The sequence below is a fragment of the Capra hircus genome, chromosome 9 (genome assembly GCF_001704415.2).
Source record: "Capra hircus breed San Clemente chromosome 9, ASM170441v1, whole genome shotgun sequence".
Lineage (NCBI taxonomy): Eukaryota > Metazoa > Chordata > Mammalia > Artiodactyla > Bovidae > Capra > Capra hircus.
The window spans coordinates 81,016,525-81,033,902 of NC_030816.1; the positions used below are offsets into that span (position 1 = coordinate 81,016,525).

At 39.3% G+C, this 17,378-nt stretch overlaps 1 protein-coding gene across 6 annotated transcripts in view; it reads left to right on the top strand.

Moving 5' to 3' along the window:
• Positions 1-17,378, top strand: part of ARID1B (AT-rich interaction domain 1B) — a 425,587-nt gene that overhangs the window by 293,313 nt on the left and 114,896 nt on the right. For all 6 annotated transcript variants that reach the window (XM_018053399.1, XM_018053402.1, XM_018053401.1 and 3 more), the window contains one exon: positions 6,863-7,106. In XM_018053399.1, coding sequence (XP_017908888.1) covers positions 6,863-7,106 — 244 coding nt within the window. The remainder of the gene's footprint in view (positions 1-6,862; positions 7,107-17,378) is intronic.

The following is a 17,378-nucleotide window of genomic DNA, read 5'->3' on the forward strand; positions in this document are numbered from 1 at the left end:
TAGAAAGTAAGATACATATTTATATAACCTTGTAAGAAGATGCTTTGCAGGTCTAAAAATTAGTGCTTGGTAGGATTTTATTCATGGATTCCTTCTGTGCCTTTCCATTTTTAATTCCTTTACACCGGAAGTCTGAGCTTTTAACTCATTTGCTGTCTAGACAGATGAAAGCAGCAGGGACTTTGGTGGGTGTCTTGAAGTACACCATTATGTAGGTTTGTGCTGAAAAGAAGCCTACAAATATCATGGAAATTAAACAGTCACTGTGAGGTTGTTCTTTTTGTGTATGTATGTCAGTCAAATTATTGGCTCAATTCTAATATCGACCTCAAGGTGTATTTGTATCACATGTCCAAAATGATAGTTCTGAAATAAGGTTGGAGGGTATGAAGCGATTTTACAGTGTGTTTCCAAGGAGCTAAGCATGTAATGAGCCTGGATGCTTGGCCTCCGGGATGGTAATTGGAAACAGAGGGCCAAGAATTCATTGCTAAATTTTAATGGCAATCTCAGTCATTTTCAGTAGAGCATTTTTGGTAAATATTTAGAAATGTTTGCATGTGCTGGCTTACTTTGTATGGTGTGTGCAGCTGTATTTTACTGTAGAGCTTATAAATTCAGTGACACTCATCAGTGACTGGTCAAATCCTCCTCTCTTCAGCATTGCCCTTAAGAAAGTTAGGGTCTAGTTGGAGAGGGAGAAAGAAAAACTACATGCCAGGATTTCATCCTCAATATTCTAAAAAGAAGAATAGACACTATTTCTGCTTTTGAAGATAACTGACTTTTTTAAAGACCATTGAGCTGGCATTTTAACCTGTGCTTCAAACCCATGGGAAGTCACAGTGAGAAATCATTAACTGTATCCTATTAAAACCCTTAAACAAGAGACCTGAACTCGTCTCATTGATTGAAATATCTTCTCTGTTTCTAATTCAGTGTTTATCCTCATGCTCTCTTGGGGCTCTTCTGAGCAGGAGATGCCCAGTTCATGTGAGGCTTAGCAGTTTTCTACCAGTGGCTGATATAATAATGTCAACTAATTGTATTGAGAACCATAGCTGAGAGTATTTTAGAGTTGATCTGCTTTAAACAAAAAAAAACAAAAAAACATTTATTTAATTAAACGAGGGAGTAAAATTTTCTGACTTATTCCCAGTTCAAGACAGTAAGACATCACCAGTATTGACTGAATTTATCCTTTAGCAAGCTGATTTATTAGATAAACTGAACACCATCAAAACCAAAGAGGTCTGTAGATGTAGTGAAGTCATGAATGTAAAATATTCTTAGGAAGGGTCATGTACAATTTGTATTTATATTTATACTTAATGTTGTATGCCTATTTTATATATCTGTAGATTTCTAAAAATTCCTCCTGTGCTCCTTCCTGGCACTTGTTCTATACATTCCGTCATCACTGCCCTGCCCCACCCTGGCCCATTATGTTGAATCAGAACATATCTTTGCTCTATGTTAATTCATCAGTGTTTCTCTTGTCGGAGTCTGATAGGATTGTTACTGCTCTCAGGTGGCATTTCATTCTAAGCACAGTGAAATCTCTTGTACTTGTCACTTAGGTTAGAATGAAAATTTGACATGGGCTGAAGGTGGAAGGATGATGGTTACAGAGGGGCAAGTCTTTGTGGGGAACTTTCATTTAAATTAAATTTTAAAGTAAAACAAGCTTTTCCCCCCAAAAAAGCATTGATTTTCTAAATATAAACTAACCATTGATAGTAGGGACTATATTATTTGGGGTGTGCTGGAAAGTATTCAGTATTCTGAGTGATGTCAGATATTGAAAACCCAATTTAGTAGCAAGACTTTACCAAATCAAATTGTCATGGCAAAATACTGAATTTACTATGCATGAGCCCATGAAGCCATTGCCTTACCCTCACTCCCTCAGTAAAGAGGGAGACTGCAAGGAGTGCTGTGGGGCAGGGGGGACTCCAGCCCCTTAAAGGAGTTCTCCCTGCAATTACCTTACCTGCCAGTTCCCAGCAAGACAAATGGAAGCACTGTAGCTTGAAGGTGCCTCGCTTAGAATGAGATGCAGGAAGGTCTCTCTATTCTTTACAGGCATCATGGATCTGATGGTACTTAGAAAAGAAGAATAGAGTTGGTGCCCTGCTGACTAAATTGTCCTCTAGAGGGGTATTCGTTAGAGCTTCTTTGTTAACTAGGCTGAATGTTTAAACCACTGTTGAACTTCTTTTATTAATGTGTTTTAAGATAGCTATACATATGGATACCCTAAGTATCTGCAGGGTGGGAATATTTCCCTATAATTTACATATAAAAGTTACGTGTGTGTATAACAGTAATATAGAAATTATATCTTTTTATTACTCTTCTGTTACACTGAGGTGTAGTCAGCACTGAAATTCTGATGACTTGTGAACACTAAGAAAGCCACCGTTTTTATATTTTTCTCTTGATATTTCTTTGATCAGCTTGTTGAATAACAGAAATGTTTTTCATGCCTTTGCAGCTTGAATGAAGCTCTCTTAACACCCATCCATGTCACTTTTTCAACCATAACAAAATTTTAAGGGAGAACAGGGAAGGAATTTATAGGTAGTGCAGAGAATTTTAAAATTTTCCAAGTAACTGTTTTTTATGAAAAAAGATCTGCATAAAATTTAACTTCAAATAATGATTTTTAAAAAAAATTGAATCTATGTCATCTTTTCTGTTGAATTCCAGATTATAGTATATTAGAAAATAATGATTTTATATCTAGTTACCTACCAGGTTTTTTTTTCTTTAAAGAAATCATGAAAGGCATATTTCCTCCCAACTGATTCTTATGTGATGGACCCTTATTTATGAATAATGCACATTTGTTAGGTAATAGGTATCTGTACACAGAGCCTGCCACCCATTCTTAAGTGGGCTCTCCCTGAGTTAGTCTGATACCACTAAAGAGGAGAATTCTATCTGGCGCCCAGTCAGTGTTTTCCAGGCAGGTGTGAATGTGGAGTCTTTCCCTGTTCCTGGTGAAGCCTGTGTGATTCCTTACGCACGTAGGTCCCCATGCATTTCAGCTGAGACCTGTCTATCTTCCTTCTGTTTCCCCATGGAAGAGGCAAAGGCATGAGAGGCCAGACTAGATACAGCAGGTCAGCACTGTTTTCTGTAAGGGCCAGATAGTAAATATTATAGGCTTTGAGGGCCATAGTCTCCATGCAGGTCTCCATTGTGGCCCCAAAGCAGCCATAGACAGCACTTCAGAGGAATGGCTGTGACTATAAGATGTCCCAGTAAGATGTTATGGGACCCTGAAATTTGAATTTCAAATATTTTTCATGTAAAGTATTACTCTTCTGATTTTTTTTTTTTTCAGTCATTTAAAAATGTGTGGCTTATGGGTGGAGCCAGAATAGGTAGGATTTCGTTTTAGTCCTCACATAGCTTGCCATGCTCTGCTTTGTAGAGCCCACAGGTATACCCTTTTGCACTTTTGTGAACTCCCTGGTGGCTCAGACGGTAAAGCGTCTATCTACAATGCGGGAGACCCGGGTTCGATCCCTGGGTTGGGAAGATCCCCTGGAGAAGGAAATGACAACTGACTCTAGGACTATTGCCTGGAAAATCCCAGGGACAGAGGAGCCTGGTAGGCTACAATCCATGGGGTCGCAAAGAGTCGGACATGACTGAGCGACTTCACTTTCACTTTATATCAAGTTAGGAAAGGAATATGTTGGGGATAGGTACTTAAAGAATTATTCAGGATCCATCTATCTTCCACACCCAGAGAGAGGCCAGCATTCACCCTACAGCAAGAGGAATGGGTGGAATCCTGTCCTGTGGTCCCTGTCAACCTGCACCTCACACCTCTGCATGTCTGTACTCAAGTTTTATTTGGAGGAACTCAGATAATTGTGTTAATTGCTGAAGTGTGAATACTTCACAATTGCCAGGAGAACTATCAATAACCTCAGATATGTACATGACACCACCCTTATGGCCAAAAGTGAAGAACTAAAGAGCTTCTTGATGAAAGTGAAAGAGCAGAGTGAAAAAGGTGGCTTAAAGCTCAACATTCAGAAAACAAAGATGATGCCATCCGGTCCCATCACTTCATGGGAAATAGATGGAGAAACAGTGGAAACAGTGACAGGCTTTATTTTGGGGGGCTCCAAAATCACTGCAGATGGTGACTGCAGCCATGAAATAAAAAGATGCTTACTCCTTGGAAGAAAATCTATGACCAACCTAGACAGCATATTAAAAAGCAGAGAAATTACTTTGCCGACTAAGGTCCATCTAGTCAAGGCTATGGTTTTTCCAGTAGTCATGTATGAATGTGAGAGTTGGGCTATAAAGAAAGCTGAGTGCCGAAGAATTGATGCCTTTGAACCTTGGTGTTGGAGAAGACTCTTGAGAGTCCCTTGGACTGCAGGGAGATCCAACCAGTCCATCCTAAAGGAGATCAGTCCTGAGTGTTCATTGGAAGAACTGATATTGAAGCTGAAACTCCAGTACTTTGGCTACCTGATGCGAAGAGCTTAGAAAAGACCCTGTTGCTGGGAAAGATTGAGGGCAGGAGGAGAAGGGGATGATGGAGGATGAGATGGTTGGATGACATCACCCACTCAATGGACATGAGTTTGGGTGAACTCCAGTAGTTGGTGATGGACAGGGAGGCCTGGCGTGCTGCGGTTCATGGGGTCGCAGAGTTGGACACAACTGAGTGACTGAACTGAACTGAACTAAATACTTTCTAGATTGTACGTAGTATCTTTCTCGCATAATATTCTTTCTCTGTTTCTACCTGGCTTCACAAAAAGTTCTGAAAGTCTGAACTGAACTGTTGTTGAACCCAGTCATCAAGTTGAATACAATGTTTTATCTGCTGAATATATGCAAAACCATCCATCTCATGTGCCTTAAGTAGAGATATTTATATTAATATATTTTTTCTCTGAATTCTGAAACATGATTCAGTTTGTCCCATTTTATTTTGGAGCTTTGATGATACTTTTTCTAGGGGTGATATTTTCAATCACTTGCTACTGTTAGGTTTCTCACTCATACACTCAGTTATATGACATTGAAGATTACTGTGTTTTACTTAGATGTTATTCTTAGCAGAAGAAAATTTTGCTTTTCTATAATCATCTTTTTGTGAGGTTCTCATCTCATCAGCTATTCTTTAGAATGTTTTTAGTCATTGGCAATTTTGCTGTTAAAAAGAGAAAAGTTAATTGTATAATATATGGTTAATAGATAAACTTTCCAGGAGTCTTGGATCCTCATCCTGAGTTTGTGTTGTGACATTTTGGGGTACCCTGAAGAGCTCTAACCAGCTCTGCTTTAGTGGCCCCCTTTGCACTGCCTGATCTACATTCATTCTTCAGGTCCTAAGCATCTTCCTCCATCAGTTTCCAGAGCCCTAGTTTTAGCAGTCCCAGTGGTAAGCAGTGAGGTAAAATTAAATGATAAAATTGCGTGAGTGGAAGATGTCAATTAGGGTTGAATCTGCTTTACAGACAATAACATAACCTAGTATTTCTGATCCCATTCTGCAGTCCTAAATTATCAAGACAAATTTCTTTTATCCTCCTTCTTAGCCTTTAGGATTCATTCAGCACCTAGTTCCAGGTCTCATCTGGGTTTGCAGAGTCAGTAATATGGGAGCCTCACCACTGCCACAGGCCTGCACTGGGTGTACAGAGCTCCTGTTGGTGGGAGTCCCATTTGGGACCTCTGTGCCCAGCCGTGAGGTTCTGTCTGTCCTCTCACTCTGATAAGGGTTCAGAGGACAATTTTCTCATTTCTCTTCTCTCCTCCTGTCATGATCTTTGGCAGGCGCTGTCTGTCCTCAGCGTTGTAGCTGCTAACAGTAACATTGACTCTCTGACCTTTGTTTTCTATGTCTGTCAAATGGGAGTTTTAATATCTGCCTTAGAGCGTATTATGGTAAAATTACAGGACCTTAAAAGATTGTTTGTTTAGCTTAAAACTGTTACAAAAAGTAAGTTATTGGAGAAGGAAATGGCATCCCACTCCAGTATTCTTGCCTGGAAATCCCATGGACAGAGGAACAGTCCATGGGGTCGCAAGAGTCAGACGCAACTTAGCGACTAAACAACAACAAATACAAACATATACTATACCAATACTCAGTGTTCACTGCTAGGCCAAATAATATACTTTGGTTGCACTTCCTTCTGGTATGGTACCTCTTGTTTTTCTAGAGTTAATAAACAAATGACTGTTTTAAAAAAAGGTAGTAAGTTATAACATTAGGACTCATTTCTGCCAATATAACTTCAAAGGGATTTATTTTCATCATATCAGATAAAAATACACATCACTCTTCTATTTATAAGAGAATTTTTGAATTACCTAAAATATCAGAATTTCTCCCTACAAGGTTTGGTTATAGTTTGGATTGCTATTAAATTAGAAGATCATATTTTGAAATTCAGATAGCCCTTATTGATCTTTAAGTGGGAGGATCCAAAGCCTTTAGTTTTTAGTTTACTGAAATGATCATGTATGAATCAGGCATTCCATTTAGATGGTACATCACCACCTAGCATGCTTTTCCTGTGAGTCTTTGGCGGGTTTGTTGGACTAGGTGCTGACAGCTTAAAGGAAAGCTGTAGGACAGTTCAATGAAAGAGGTACAAACTTAACTTTTTAGTGACAGACTAGATCCTATGGATTTAACTTATAAGAGACCTCATTAAAGTCTTCTAATAACAGGTGGCCATGCTCTGAATTTGGGGTGTTCTCTAGAAAAATTCTGAAAGGTTAGGGTTAAGATTTTCAAATAGTGTTTTGAGTAGGTATTTGTCCAAATATGTGTTACTCCATCAATACATGCTATTTCTTTCCTCCTTAGGACCTGTCTGGCTCCATTGATGACCTCCCCACGGGAACGGAAGCAACTTTGAGCTCAGCAGTCAGTGCATCTGGGTCCACGAGCAGCCAAGGAGATCAGAGCAACCCAGCTCAGTCACCTTTCTCTCCACATGCATCTCCCCATCTCTCCAGCATCCCTGGGGGCCCATCGCCTTCTCCTGTCGGCTCTCCTGTAGGAAGCAACCAGTCACGATCTGGCCCAATTTCTCCTGCCAGTATTCCAGGTATTCATTTCTTAATAATTACTATTTTACTCTGTAAAAAATACAGACCTAGTTTTCATCAATAAAAACATACATACCATTATTATTATGTTTTTGCTGTATTATGTTTTTGGAGTATAACTGTGAATTATCACCAAAGCATACAAGCATCCTAGTTCCTAAGTATACTCAACTAATGAATATGAACACTGAATTAGTAAAATCACCCGTTACTTTCAGTTTGCACATTTACCTTAACTTACACCAAAAAATTACTTATTCTCTCAGGATATGTTTCATAGTGCTTTTGTTAAATAAGATCCTCTGTTGATAAAGTGAGATTACTGTGGAAGTTATTTTCTACAGTATTTTTAATGTTCATCCTTATCACCGTCTTAATTTGCCAGCATACATTCACGGCCTTGTTATTTATACAAACCCTTACCTTTTAGTTTTGATAGAAGTTCATGTTCCAGTTAACCTCTTGCATCAACTCTTTCCATACTCGTAGTCTTATAAATCTTTTGCTTCCTTTATCATATACTTGGGGTTATTTATTTGTCAGTTGCCCCATCCTATTCCAGCTTTCTTTCTTATATCAACCATCTTTCATTCAAACCCACCAAGTAACCAGCTTTCCTTTATCCGTCAAATAGATGTAATTTTTTTTCTGTGTAACTTTTGCTAGCATGATGCAGGTGGCTGCCAGAAAATACTTTTTACTCATCTGTCAGAATTACTATTGAATTGCTGATAACTTTTATGATAGTTTATTCTATTATCTTAAAAACATGGATAGTAATTTTTACCCCATCTTATTATTTTGCCCTTTATATACTTTAAATAAATGGTTTGTGTATGTATATAAACATATAAGAACATATGAAAAATGCTAATTATGAGACAACTATCAAATGAGTACTCATGGCTCACCATCCAAAATAAGAGCTGGAGTTGCTGTTTTTAACTGTGTGTTCCTGTCTTCAGCTCTATACCTCTCCTCTGCCTCAGATATCCTCTGAATGTATTTTAAATCATTCTTTCTGGATTATTTTGGGTTCTAAAAGAGTATAAATGAAGTATATATTGTTATTTTTATTTAGTTTTGAGTTTTATAGAAATGTATTATATTAAAAATGACTATATAATTCATCAGCCAGGTTGAGGGACTTGAGCCTATAAGGGTTGCTAATAATAATTGCAATAAAACACATATAAACCAGGAAGATTCTGGGCAAATCATGAAGTATAGTTAAATATGTAATACTATATGTGGCTCTTTTCCACTTAGCTTTTTTGACTAAATGTTATGTTCCCAATATCCATATTTTGAATTACATATAATTTTAATATATTTTATTGAAGGCATCTTGATTTTCTTTCAGAAATATTTGCTTGTCCTTATAATGGTTGTTTTAATAATAAAACCTGGATTTACCTGCTTTTAATGTTTTTAAAGCTATGAATACTTTGTATTCCAGAATTCCTTAGACAATTTTTGGTATAGAGATGGTTTCTGAGGTCTTACCTATCTAAACATTGGAAAGTTATATGTAAAATACTATATTTGTCAATGAACCGACCCCATTTTTCTGAATTACATCAAAAAGACTTTTCTTAGTAAACTAAATGAAAACTTTTCTGAGATATAAAAATATTTTAGTTTTTCATTTAAAATCCCTAATATGGGTAGTTCACAATCTGATGGTTTTCATACATATATTTAGCATTGTAGTTGTGGATTTTGAAAGTTTTATTTCACTGTTTGGATTTTGATGCTGTATGGAACACACACAACCCAACAAAAGAATTTAATTTGGAGGGCATGAGAGCACGTTATAGTGGAAAGTGAAGTCGCTCAGTCATGTCCGACTCTCTGCGACCCCATGGACTGTAGCTTACCAAGCTCCTCTGTCCATGGGACTTTCCAGGCAATAGTACTGGAGTGGGTTGCCATTTCCTTCTCCAGAGGATCTTCCCGACCCAGGGATCGAACCCCGGTCTCCCACATTGTAGACAGATGCTTTACCGCCTGAGCCACCAGGGAAGTCCTGAGTCTGGTACTCAGTTGTGTTTTGCATAGGATAAAGTTGTTCAGTGAATTATGATTCTGATGACCTATTATTTATTGTTCAGTTGCTAAGTTGTGTCTGACTTTTTGCGACCCCACGGACTGCAGCACGCCAGGCTACCCTGTCCTCCACTATCTCCAGGAGTTTGCTCAAATTCATATCCATTGAGTCGGTGATGCCATCCAACCACCTCATTCTCTGCCACCCTCTTCTCCTTTTGCTTTATGAGGCCTGTCCTTCACAGGACCTTCAGGGGAGGAGCTGAATGTGATTTTTCTCTGTTAACTTCTTGGAAAGTGGGTTTTCAATAGAAAACTTTCAGCTTTCTTGGAAACTATGTTTAAGGCTATTTGTTTTGTAAACTTGTGCCAGAAATTCTAACTGCTCAGGGCCAGGGCCTTCATTTCGTTTCGTCATAGTGCAGCCTGTATTACTCTGCATGATGCTCAGTAAAATTATTCAGTGAAATTTAGTACAGGGATAAAATTACACAGCAAAAGTTCCACTTGTTTTCAGAGGCATGATATCCAGGTAAATCCAGAATTATCTTTGCTGAGTGTGAAGCTGTATAGTAATAAAATCATGTAAAACATGGAAAATAGAACATTTCTTTAATATTAGTGTCATTCTAAGAGGAATAACCACTTACAAAATCTGGCAAGCAGTTTTGGAATCTATTTACCTTTCTCTCCTGGAGAAGGAAATGGCAGCCCACTCCAGTACTCTTGCCTGGAGAACCCCATGGCCGGAGGCGCCTGGGCTTACAGTTGATGGGGTCGCAAAGAGTCAGACACCACTGAGTGACTTCACTTTCACTTTCACTTTACCTTTCTCTCAGATGGAATTATAAGTAACATTTGAGCTGGAGAAACTTTCTTAATCATCTGATCCCCCCTCCTCGTCTTATTGCCACTTGGCAAGCTGCTAAGCCTCCTTGTGCCTCAGTTTCTGTGTCTATAAAGATAATAACCACATCTCACAGGGTTACTATGAAGATGAAATGTGTTAATGTATATAAAGCAAGCTTGCAGTAAGCATTCAGTGGATGTTAATTGTTGTTGTGATTACAGTTATTGTTTTGATTATGGTTATTGTTGTTATTCAAAATGAGTATAGAGACTTGTCCATGATCATTACTCTCCAGAGTAACTCGGGGTTTGGGCTACAAGTCTGAATCTTACACCAGTGGTTTTCTTGTACCGTTCAGAGAACATGTATATAAAGTTCCCAGTGATGACTTGCTGAGTTTACTGAGATTATTCAGTAGGACCACTAGAACTAGCCATGAAAGCATAATGTATTTTCACAAAGTTGAATCCATTTTTGTCCTAACTTGAAAAAAAAAAAAAAACAGGTAGGTCAGTGGTTGCTCTTCTGAGAGGTTGAGTCTGAGAAAGTTAAGAGGAGACAGAAGACAAGCATTTTTTTTAAACCCTTGCTTCACTCAGATTGTTGGCAAATCGATTTCTGTGTGATGTGATGGGCAGGCAGTCGAGCATAAAATTTACCAATAGATGAACAGATCAGAATCCTGGGTTATTTCTCACACTTTTTGCATATATTTAGACAGTATCAGTCCCACCCTCTCCCTGTTTCTAGCCAGAGCTGCCATACTCACTTGAGCAAGTTGCTTGTTGGTCCAGGGATGTGGACCAGAGGAGTAAGTGGAGTGAAATACAGCAGCCCTCCAGGGAGAAAGGGCGCCCTTTTGCGATTCACACAGAGGGGCCCCAGAGCTGTCAACACTCTCGTCCTGGCCTCTTGATAGTCATCCTCGAGGCCCGAGTCCACATGTCACCTGTTTCTCTACTCTGTTCCGTAGCCATGCCCAGGGACATTCAAACATGCATTTTTAACAGATGCTCATCAGAAAACTTTATGTGGTGTTATTTTATGGGGATTTGTTAAAAATCATGCCATATTTTATTGGGGGGGAGAACGTGGTCTTCCCCTTGCTTTAGTCTGTCTGCCCTTCTTTTAAATTTTTTTTAAATACACTTTTTTGAACTATGTCATAAGTAATAAAACCACACTTTAGAGATGATATAAAGTTGATTATTTGGGGTTTATATTTAACTAAATGCAGGCATGCTTCCTTAGAGAATAAACGAGCCCTTCAGAGCTGATTTAGTAGTCTCACCTCCTTTTCCCATCTCTAGACCGGATGTTAAGTTTTGTTGGTCTGTACCTTAGCTTCTAAGGCTTCTCAGGTGGCGCTGGTAGTGAAGAATCCACCTGCCAGTGCAGGAGACTCAAGAGACACGGGTTCAATCCCTGGGTCAGAAAGATCCCCTGGAGTAGGAAATGGCAACCCACTCCAGTATTCTTGCTTGGAAAATTTCATGGACCGAGGAGCCTGGAGGGCTGCAGTCCTTGGGGTTGCAAAGAGCCGGACACAACTGAGAGACTGAGCACACACACATACACTCTAGATTCTAAGGTAGTTTCTAGTCTGTCTACATTTGCTTCTGAGTCTGAACCAATGAAACAAAAATGTCCGACAGAGATCACATGGTTTCTCACCCTCGGCATGATCCTCAGATTGCTTTTTGAAAACATCTGTTTGGAATTTCCCTGTATTTTTCTGTCTGTAGCCTTTTGCTTTCTTTTCTCCCTCACCCTTCTTCCCATTCCCAGCACTGACTGGTTTTCCCTGACCCTACTTCTCTCCCATTAACTCCTGCTGTATCTTGCTGCCTCCTCTCCATGTGTCACAGATTGGCTCTTTCAATCATTGCCTCTCCAGCAAGTCATTGTTAAAATGCACAGCTGTTGTGTATCTGATAGCTGGGGTGAGGTAAAGCCAGAATGTTATGGGAAGAGTCTTCCCAGCATGGCTCTCCCTGGGTTTGTTGAAGAAGAGCAGTCATTTTTCTCCATCTCTGCTCTGGTAAATGAAATCGACAGCTAATGATAAGTATCACAGAGGTGAATAAACAAAAGCCCAGGAAAGCACCCCGAATGGCTGACTCTGTTTCTTGCCTGTGAAACCGTTTCTCCATCCACTGCACATTCGCCCTCCTGTCATGCTGCCTTGTGAACATTGTGAGTGTCATGGGAACAAGTACTGTGATGCGCTGGCACGACATCGGCCCTGGCACATCCCTAACTCAGTGGGGCTTTTCCTTCCTGCGTTCTTTTGAAAAGCAGGATGGAGATTTTCTGTGGTGAGTAGCCACATGGATTCTCTTCCTTTGTCTGCACATTACTGGGCTCCAGCATCACAGCTGTCTATGGTTAGGGGGGAAAGGATTCAGCTTGGTGGTCTAATCTAAACAAGCATTTGAAAATGGAAATGTATATGTTATATGTTCCCTCAGTGCTATTATACATTTTCTAGGTTTTTACTTAGTGTTTCATTTCTCATTCCTCTTCTGGTTGATGTTTTTATATTTAGAAAAAGAAATCTCCCTGTCTTTCTAATTGTTAGTATGTGTGTATGTACACATTAAATAAAGTAAATCTACAATGTAGGGTGCAGTTGATTCTGAAATGTATGATAGTACACATTTTGTTTTCCTTCTAATAAATGATCCCATTGCATTGCTTCCTGGGTTACAGCCAGGAATCAAGTTATGTATCTTGATTTAAGGAGTATAAACGGTTGGGTCTTGAATGTATTGTGTAGTTCTTACACTGGGCCTAATTCGTCCTAACACAGTGTATTGTGTAGGTCTTACACCAGGCCTAATTCGTCCTAACACGTAGTGGAAGCTGACGCAGCACAATATCAGAATGCATTGCTGTTGCCAAAAGATTTAGTGAATGTTAATTTCACTTGTCTTGCCTCCAGAGCCAACCATTACAGTTTACTAACAAAGCAAAAATGTAAATAAGCCGAACTTTTTAATTTTTATTTTATTGGACAAAGGCTTTTGTCAGCTTTTTTCTCCATGCGCTGTAAGCAGCAACAGTGATTAAATATTAAGAACGGTGAACATCAGTAGGGGACGATGATAGGCAGGCAGATATTAACTGTTCATAGCCTGATAGACATTTTTGTCTGTAGAAACTTTTAAATGTTCAGACTGTTGAGGACAGTTCATTGGTTTTATTATTAAAGATCTAAGGATAAAATCTGTAAATTCCTGAACATATTTCCTGCCCCCTCCCTACTTTTTTTTTTTAAGTGTTTGTACCAAATCCAGTTTTAGGTAGAGTTAATCACTTTCTTCTGACAGCAGAGGGCTATTGGCAATAATAAACTAGGACCAAAGATAGAGAAGTAGGTATTCTCATTAATGTCATGATGAAGAGACATTTGTTTCAAACCATTCTTCTTCTGGCATAGTATTAGGTGTTTGTTATGAGAAGACCAATCAAAGTCAACATTTTCCTAGCTGTCATAGACAGAAACAAAATAAAATTTCATCAAATGTGAATGTGAAACCCCCTCCCTTTAACTTGTATGTACTTTCCTCTCTGCCATGTCTCACCTCCCACCTCGTCCTTCCCCAGATTGACTACTGGCCGGAAGAGAGCATGAGGCTGTGGGTCAGAGTATACTCAGTGCTGAGCGGCTGGAAAGGAGGAAGGAGGGCAAGGGGAGAGTCGTCTTTCAGCAGTCTCTCAAGCTTGCTCTGATCTTATTCCATTTGTGGCGCGCCGCACCCCCCCCCACCGCCCCGTCCGGTTTCCTGCCTTTGCAACCAGCTGGAGCCTATCCCTCCTGAGCTTCTCTGCACAGGCACCTCCCTGGGCATAGCTGCTCTGTCCCTCTTTCCTTACAGAGACTCATACCTGCCAAATAAGTGGCTGTCCTTTGAAAAGGATCATGGATTTTAAGAGCCTGCAGAAATGGCTTTGCCAGAGATCGCCCTTCCGCTCTCATAAAGCACCAGTTACTTTATGGTTAAGCCTGATTCTTTGAAGCTTTATCATGTCAGTTCCCGGATGGTGAGCGATGCATCTAGCGTACCAGCTACAATAATGAATTTGTGCCCCTCAGGAAAATCTCAGACGCTGAAAGAATGAATTCTGAAGAAGGTGGCACATAGTAGATTAAACATGGAAGATAACTCTTTGGGCAGCGTTAAGGTATATTTAGAGTTCTTCTGTGTAAGTGTTCACTTGCTTTACTCTCTGCTTCAAAATGAGAGCTAAGTAGATTTCTGTAGGAGCTGATATAGTTGCAGATACAAACAAGAAGATATTCTGGTTAAAAAAAAAATAATTTTCTTGCTTAATTTGACATTCAGACAACCAGATTCTGTAAGGATGCTATAATGGGAAAGAGAAAAATGAATTGCAGTTAGGAGTTAGTCATAGGCTGGAGTGAACAGGAAGGATTTTAGTGAGAGGAAATGATAGTTCCTGGTCTAATTTGTCAAGATTAGTACCTATGAAATGAACACCGGAGGATGCAAATCAGTGTCTCTCTTTTTTAATCCATTCCCCTTGGATTTTTAGAACTCTTAGGGCTCAAGCCCAACCCATTCTAAATAAGTAATTTTTCTACTTTTTAATTTACCCTTGTTTAATAAAACTCAGGGTAAAGTTATGAGTTAATTTCTATAAGTGCTTCTAAACCAGTTTCCTTTCATGATAACAGTAGAATCACTAAAAATTTTTATTGAAAGTCTGCACAGTCACCCTACCTGGTAATCTTATTTTGAAACATCCATCAAGTGTTCCTTTTTGGCTTCTCGTGAAGTGGAAATCCTGCAACAGCTTGTTGAGGCAAGATGCATGCTGCTTATTGGCAAGCTGTGCAGAGGAAAAAAAAAATTCTTAAACACAAAATGCCATTGATATATCCGTTTTTTTAATCTGTGGCAGCCCAGAAAACATCGATTCAGCAATTCTACAAACCAAAGAGAACTTCAGGCAGTATTTTTTTCCCTTACAAAGTAAAATATTTGTGTTATACAAAACAGTAATTTCAGATCCTTTCCAAATTACGTTTAGCAATGCTTAAGAAAGCAACAATGTATTTTGTCTTTTAGAGAGCTGCAGTGGCATGGTTACTGGTTATTAGAGCCTCCCCCTTTAAGATACTAACTTAGAATGCAGCCAGGATCCTGGCTGTACCTAGGTCTCCCGCTGTTTCTAAAGGGCAGGTTCCCCGTTGCTGACCTGCAGCCAGGTCCTTGCATTGAAATCAGCTGCTCTAGCGTTCTTAGCTACTCTGCCCTTTAGGGGTCTCTCCTGACCCAAGTCAGGTGTTCTGATCATTGGGTAATGAGTTTTTTCTCCTCCTTTCCAAAAGCAGAAATCGTTCCAGTTTTTCCATCTGAACAAATTTCAAAGTAAGCCTTTTATCCTCCTCTCACATTCAGAAATGAGAACAGTGGGATTTTCTCAAAATACACAGTCCCACTTGGTTTTGCTCCCCCCTCTTAGTTAAAATTAAGTCATGCAGTTCAGTTTAAACTCTCCTCTCATTTTCCATTTCCTTTCTTTGATCTTCCGCATATGAAAATACAGGAAAGCCTGTGTCACCAGGGTGCTGTTTTGTGCCTCATCCAGCTCTGTAAGCTCAGTGGTGATGAAAGTGCTGACGTACTAGATCCAGCAGTCCACTCCCACTTCTCCCCTATTTTTTATTTTATTTTTTTACTTTATTCCCTGAAGAAGCACTTCAAAGCCTTGTTTGCCGTTTATTTTCATTTCTTGAGCTCAGTAGACTGATACTGCTCTCATCCTGTGCTTAACTGACTGACTGCTGTTGCTTCTTGAACCAGCAGTGCACTGCCAGTGTTAACGCTATTGGCATCGACCTGTTGTACTCTCTTCCTCACTGGGAATGAGGAATCGGAAGGGAGGGGCACAAAAGCTTTTAGGAGCTAATTTTAGCCTAAAAGTACAAGTTTCAAAAATCACTTTACTACATTTTGGAAAATGGTGATAAAGTGAATAGTTCTTCCAGTCAAGATGTTTCTGAAGTTGGTTTCCACTAACTTTTTATGTGTTACTCTACTTTCTAAAGGGAAAAAAATGGTAGTTGTGAAAGGAACAAAACTGTTTTACATGGAGTGTCATGTTTATTTCCCTATCTTCTGATAACCCTGGAGCCAAGATTATTATGATGTGTTGATTGATTATAGCCGTTAAGTCTCTTACTAATCAGTTTCATCACTTACTCTCAATTCACACTTACACCTTTGATTTCTCTTCCATAGCAGGGTGATATGGGTTGTCATTGACTAATGAAGAACAGAATTGGTTTCGGCAAGAGACAAACGGAATGCCGGCACCAGTCCTAAAATGCATTAATCTTTAATAATCCACATCTGCGTGTTTATAAATGATAAAACCAGAGATTGTTAATGTTGATACTCTCTTTTCCAAACAGAAAGTGACATAAGAGTTTGTACTTGCAAACTACGTTAAATGCGTATAGCCGAATGCCAAGAATGTGACCTTGCTGAGGATGCCAAATGTATTAATTCACTGATTTTTTTTTTTTTTAGTAGCATGTTGCACTTTTGCTGTTGGGAGAATTAGATGATGTCCTGAGGAAAGCCCACTAGCCCAACTGCTCGTTTTCTTCTTTTAGTCATTAATTCAGCAAAGTGCTCAATGGATCTTATGCTGTGGGCATGTTTCTAGAATTAAAGAAATAAAACTGAATATAAATGGCAAAGGGACCTGTCCTCATGAAACTTAAATTCTAATAAGAAAGACAGGAAATATGCAAATAGTAAATAGCTTATTGTTGGGGGGAGGGAATCAGATTGCTTCTTTATTTTTTTAATATAAATTTATTTTAATTGGAGGCTAATTACTTTACAGTGTTGTATTGGTTTTGCCATACATCAACATGAATCTGCCATGGGTGTACACGGGTGTTCCCTATCCTGAACTCCCCTCCCACCTCCCTCCTCATACCATCCCTCTGGGTCATCCCAGTGCATCAGCCCCAAGCATCCTGTATCATTCATCGAGCCTGGACTGGTGATTCATTTCGCATATGATATACATGTTTCAGTGCCATTCTTCCAAATCATCCCACCCTCTCCCTCTCCCACAGAGTCCAAAAGACTGTTCTATATATCTGTGTCTCTTTTGCTGTCTCACATACAGGGTTATCATTACTGTCTTTCTAAATCCCATATATATGCGTTAGTATACTGTATTGGTGTTTTTCTTTCTGGCTTACTTCACTTTGTATAATAGGCTCCTGTTTCATCCACCTCATTAGAACTGATTCAAATGTATTCTTTTTAATGGCTGAGTAATACTCCATTGTGTATATGTACCACAGCTTTCTTATCCATTC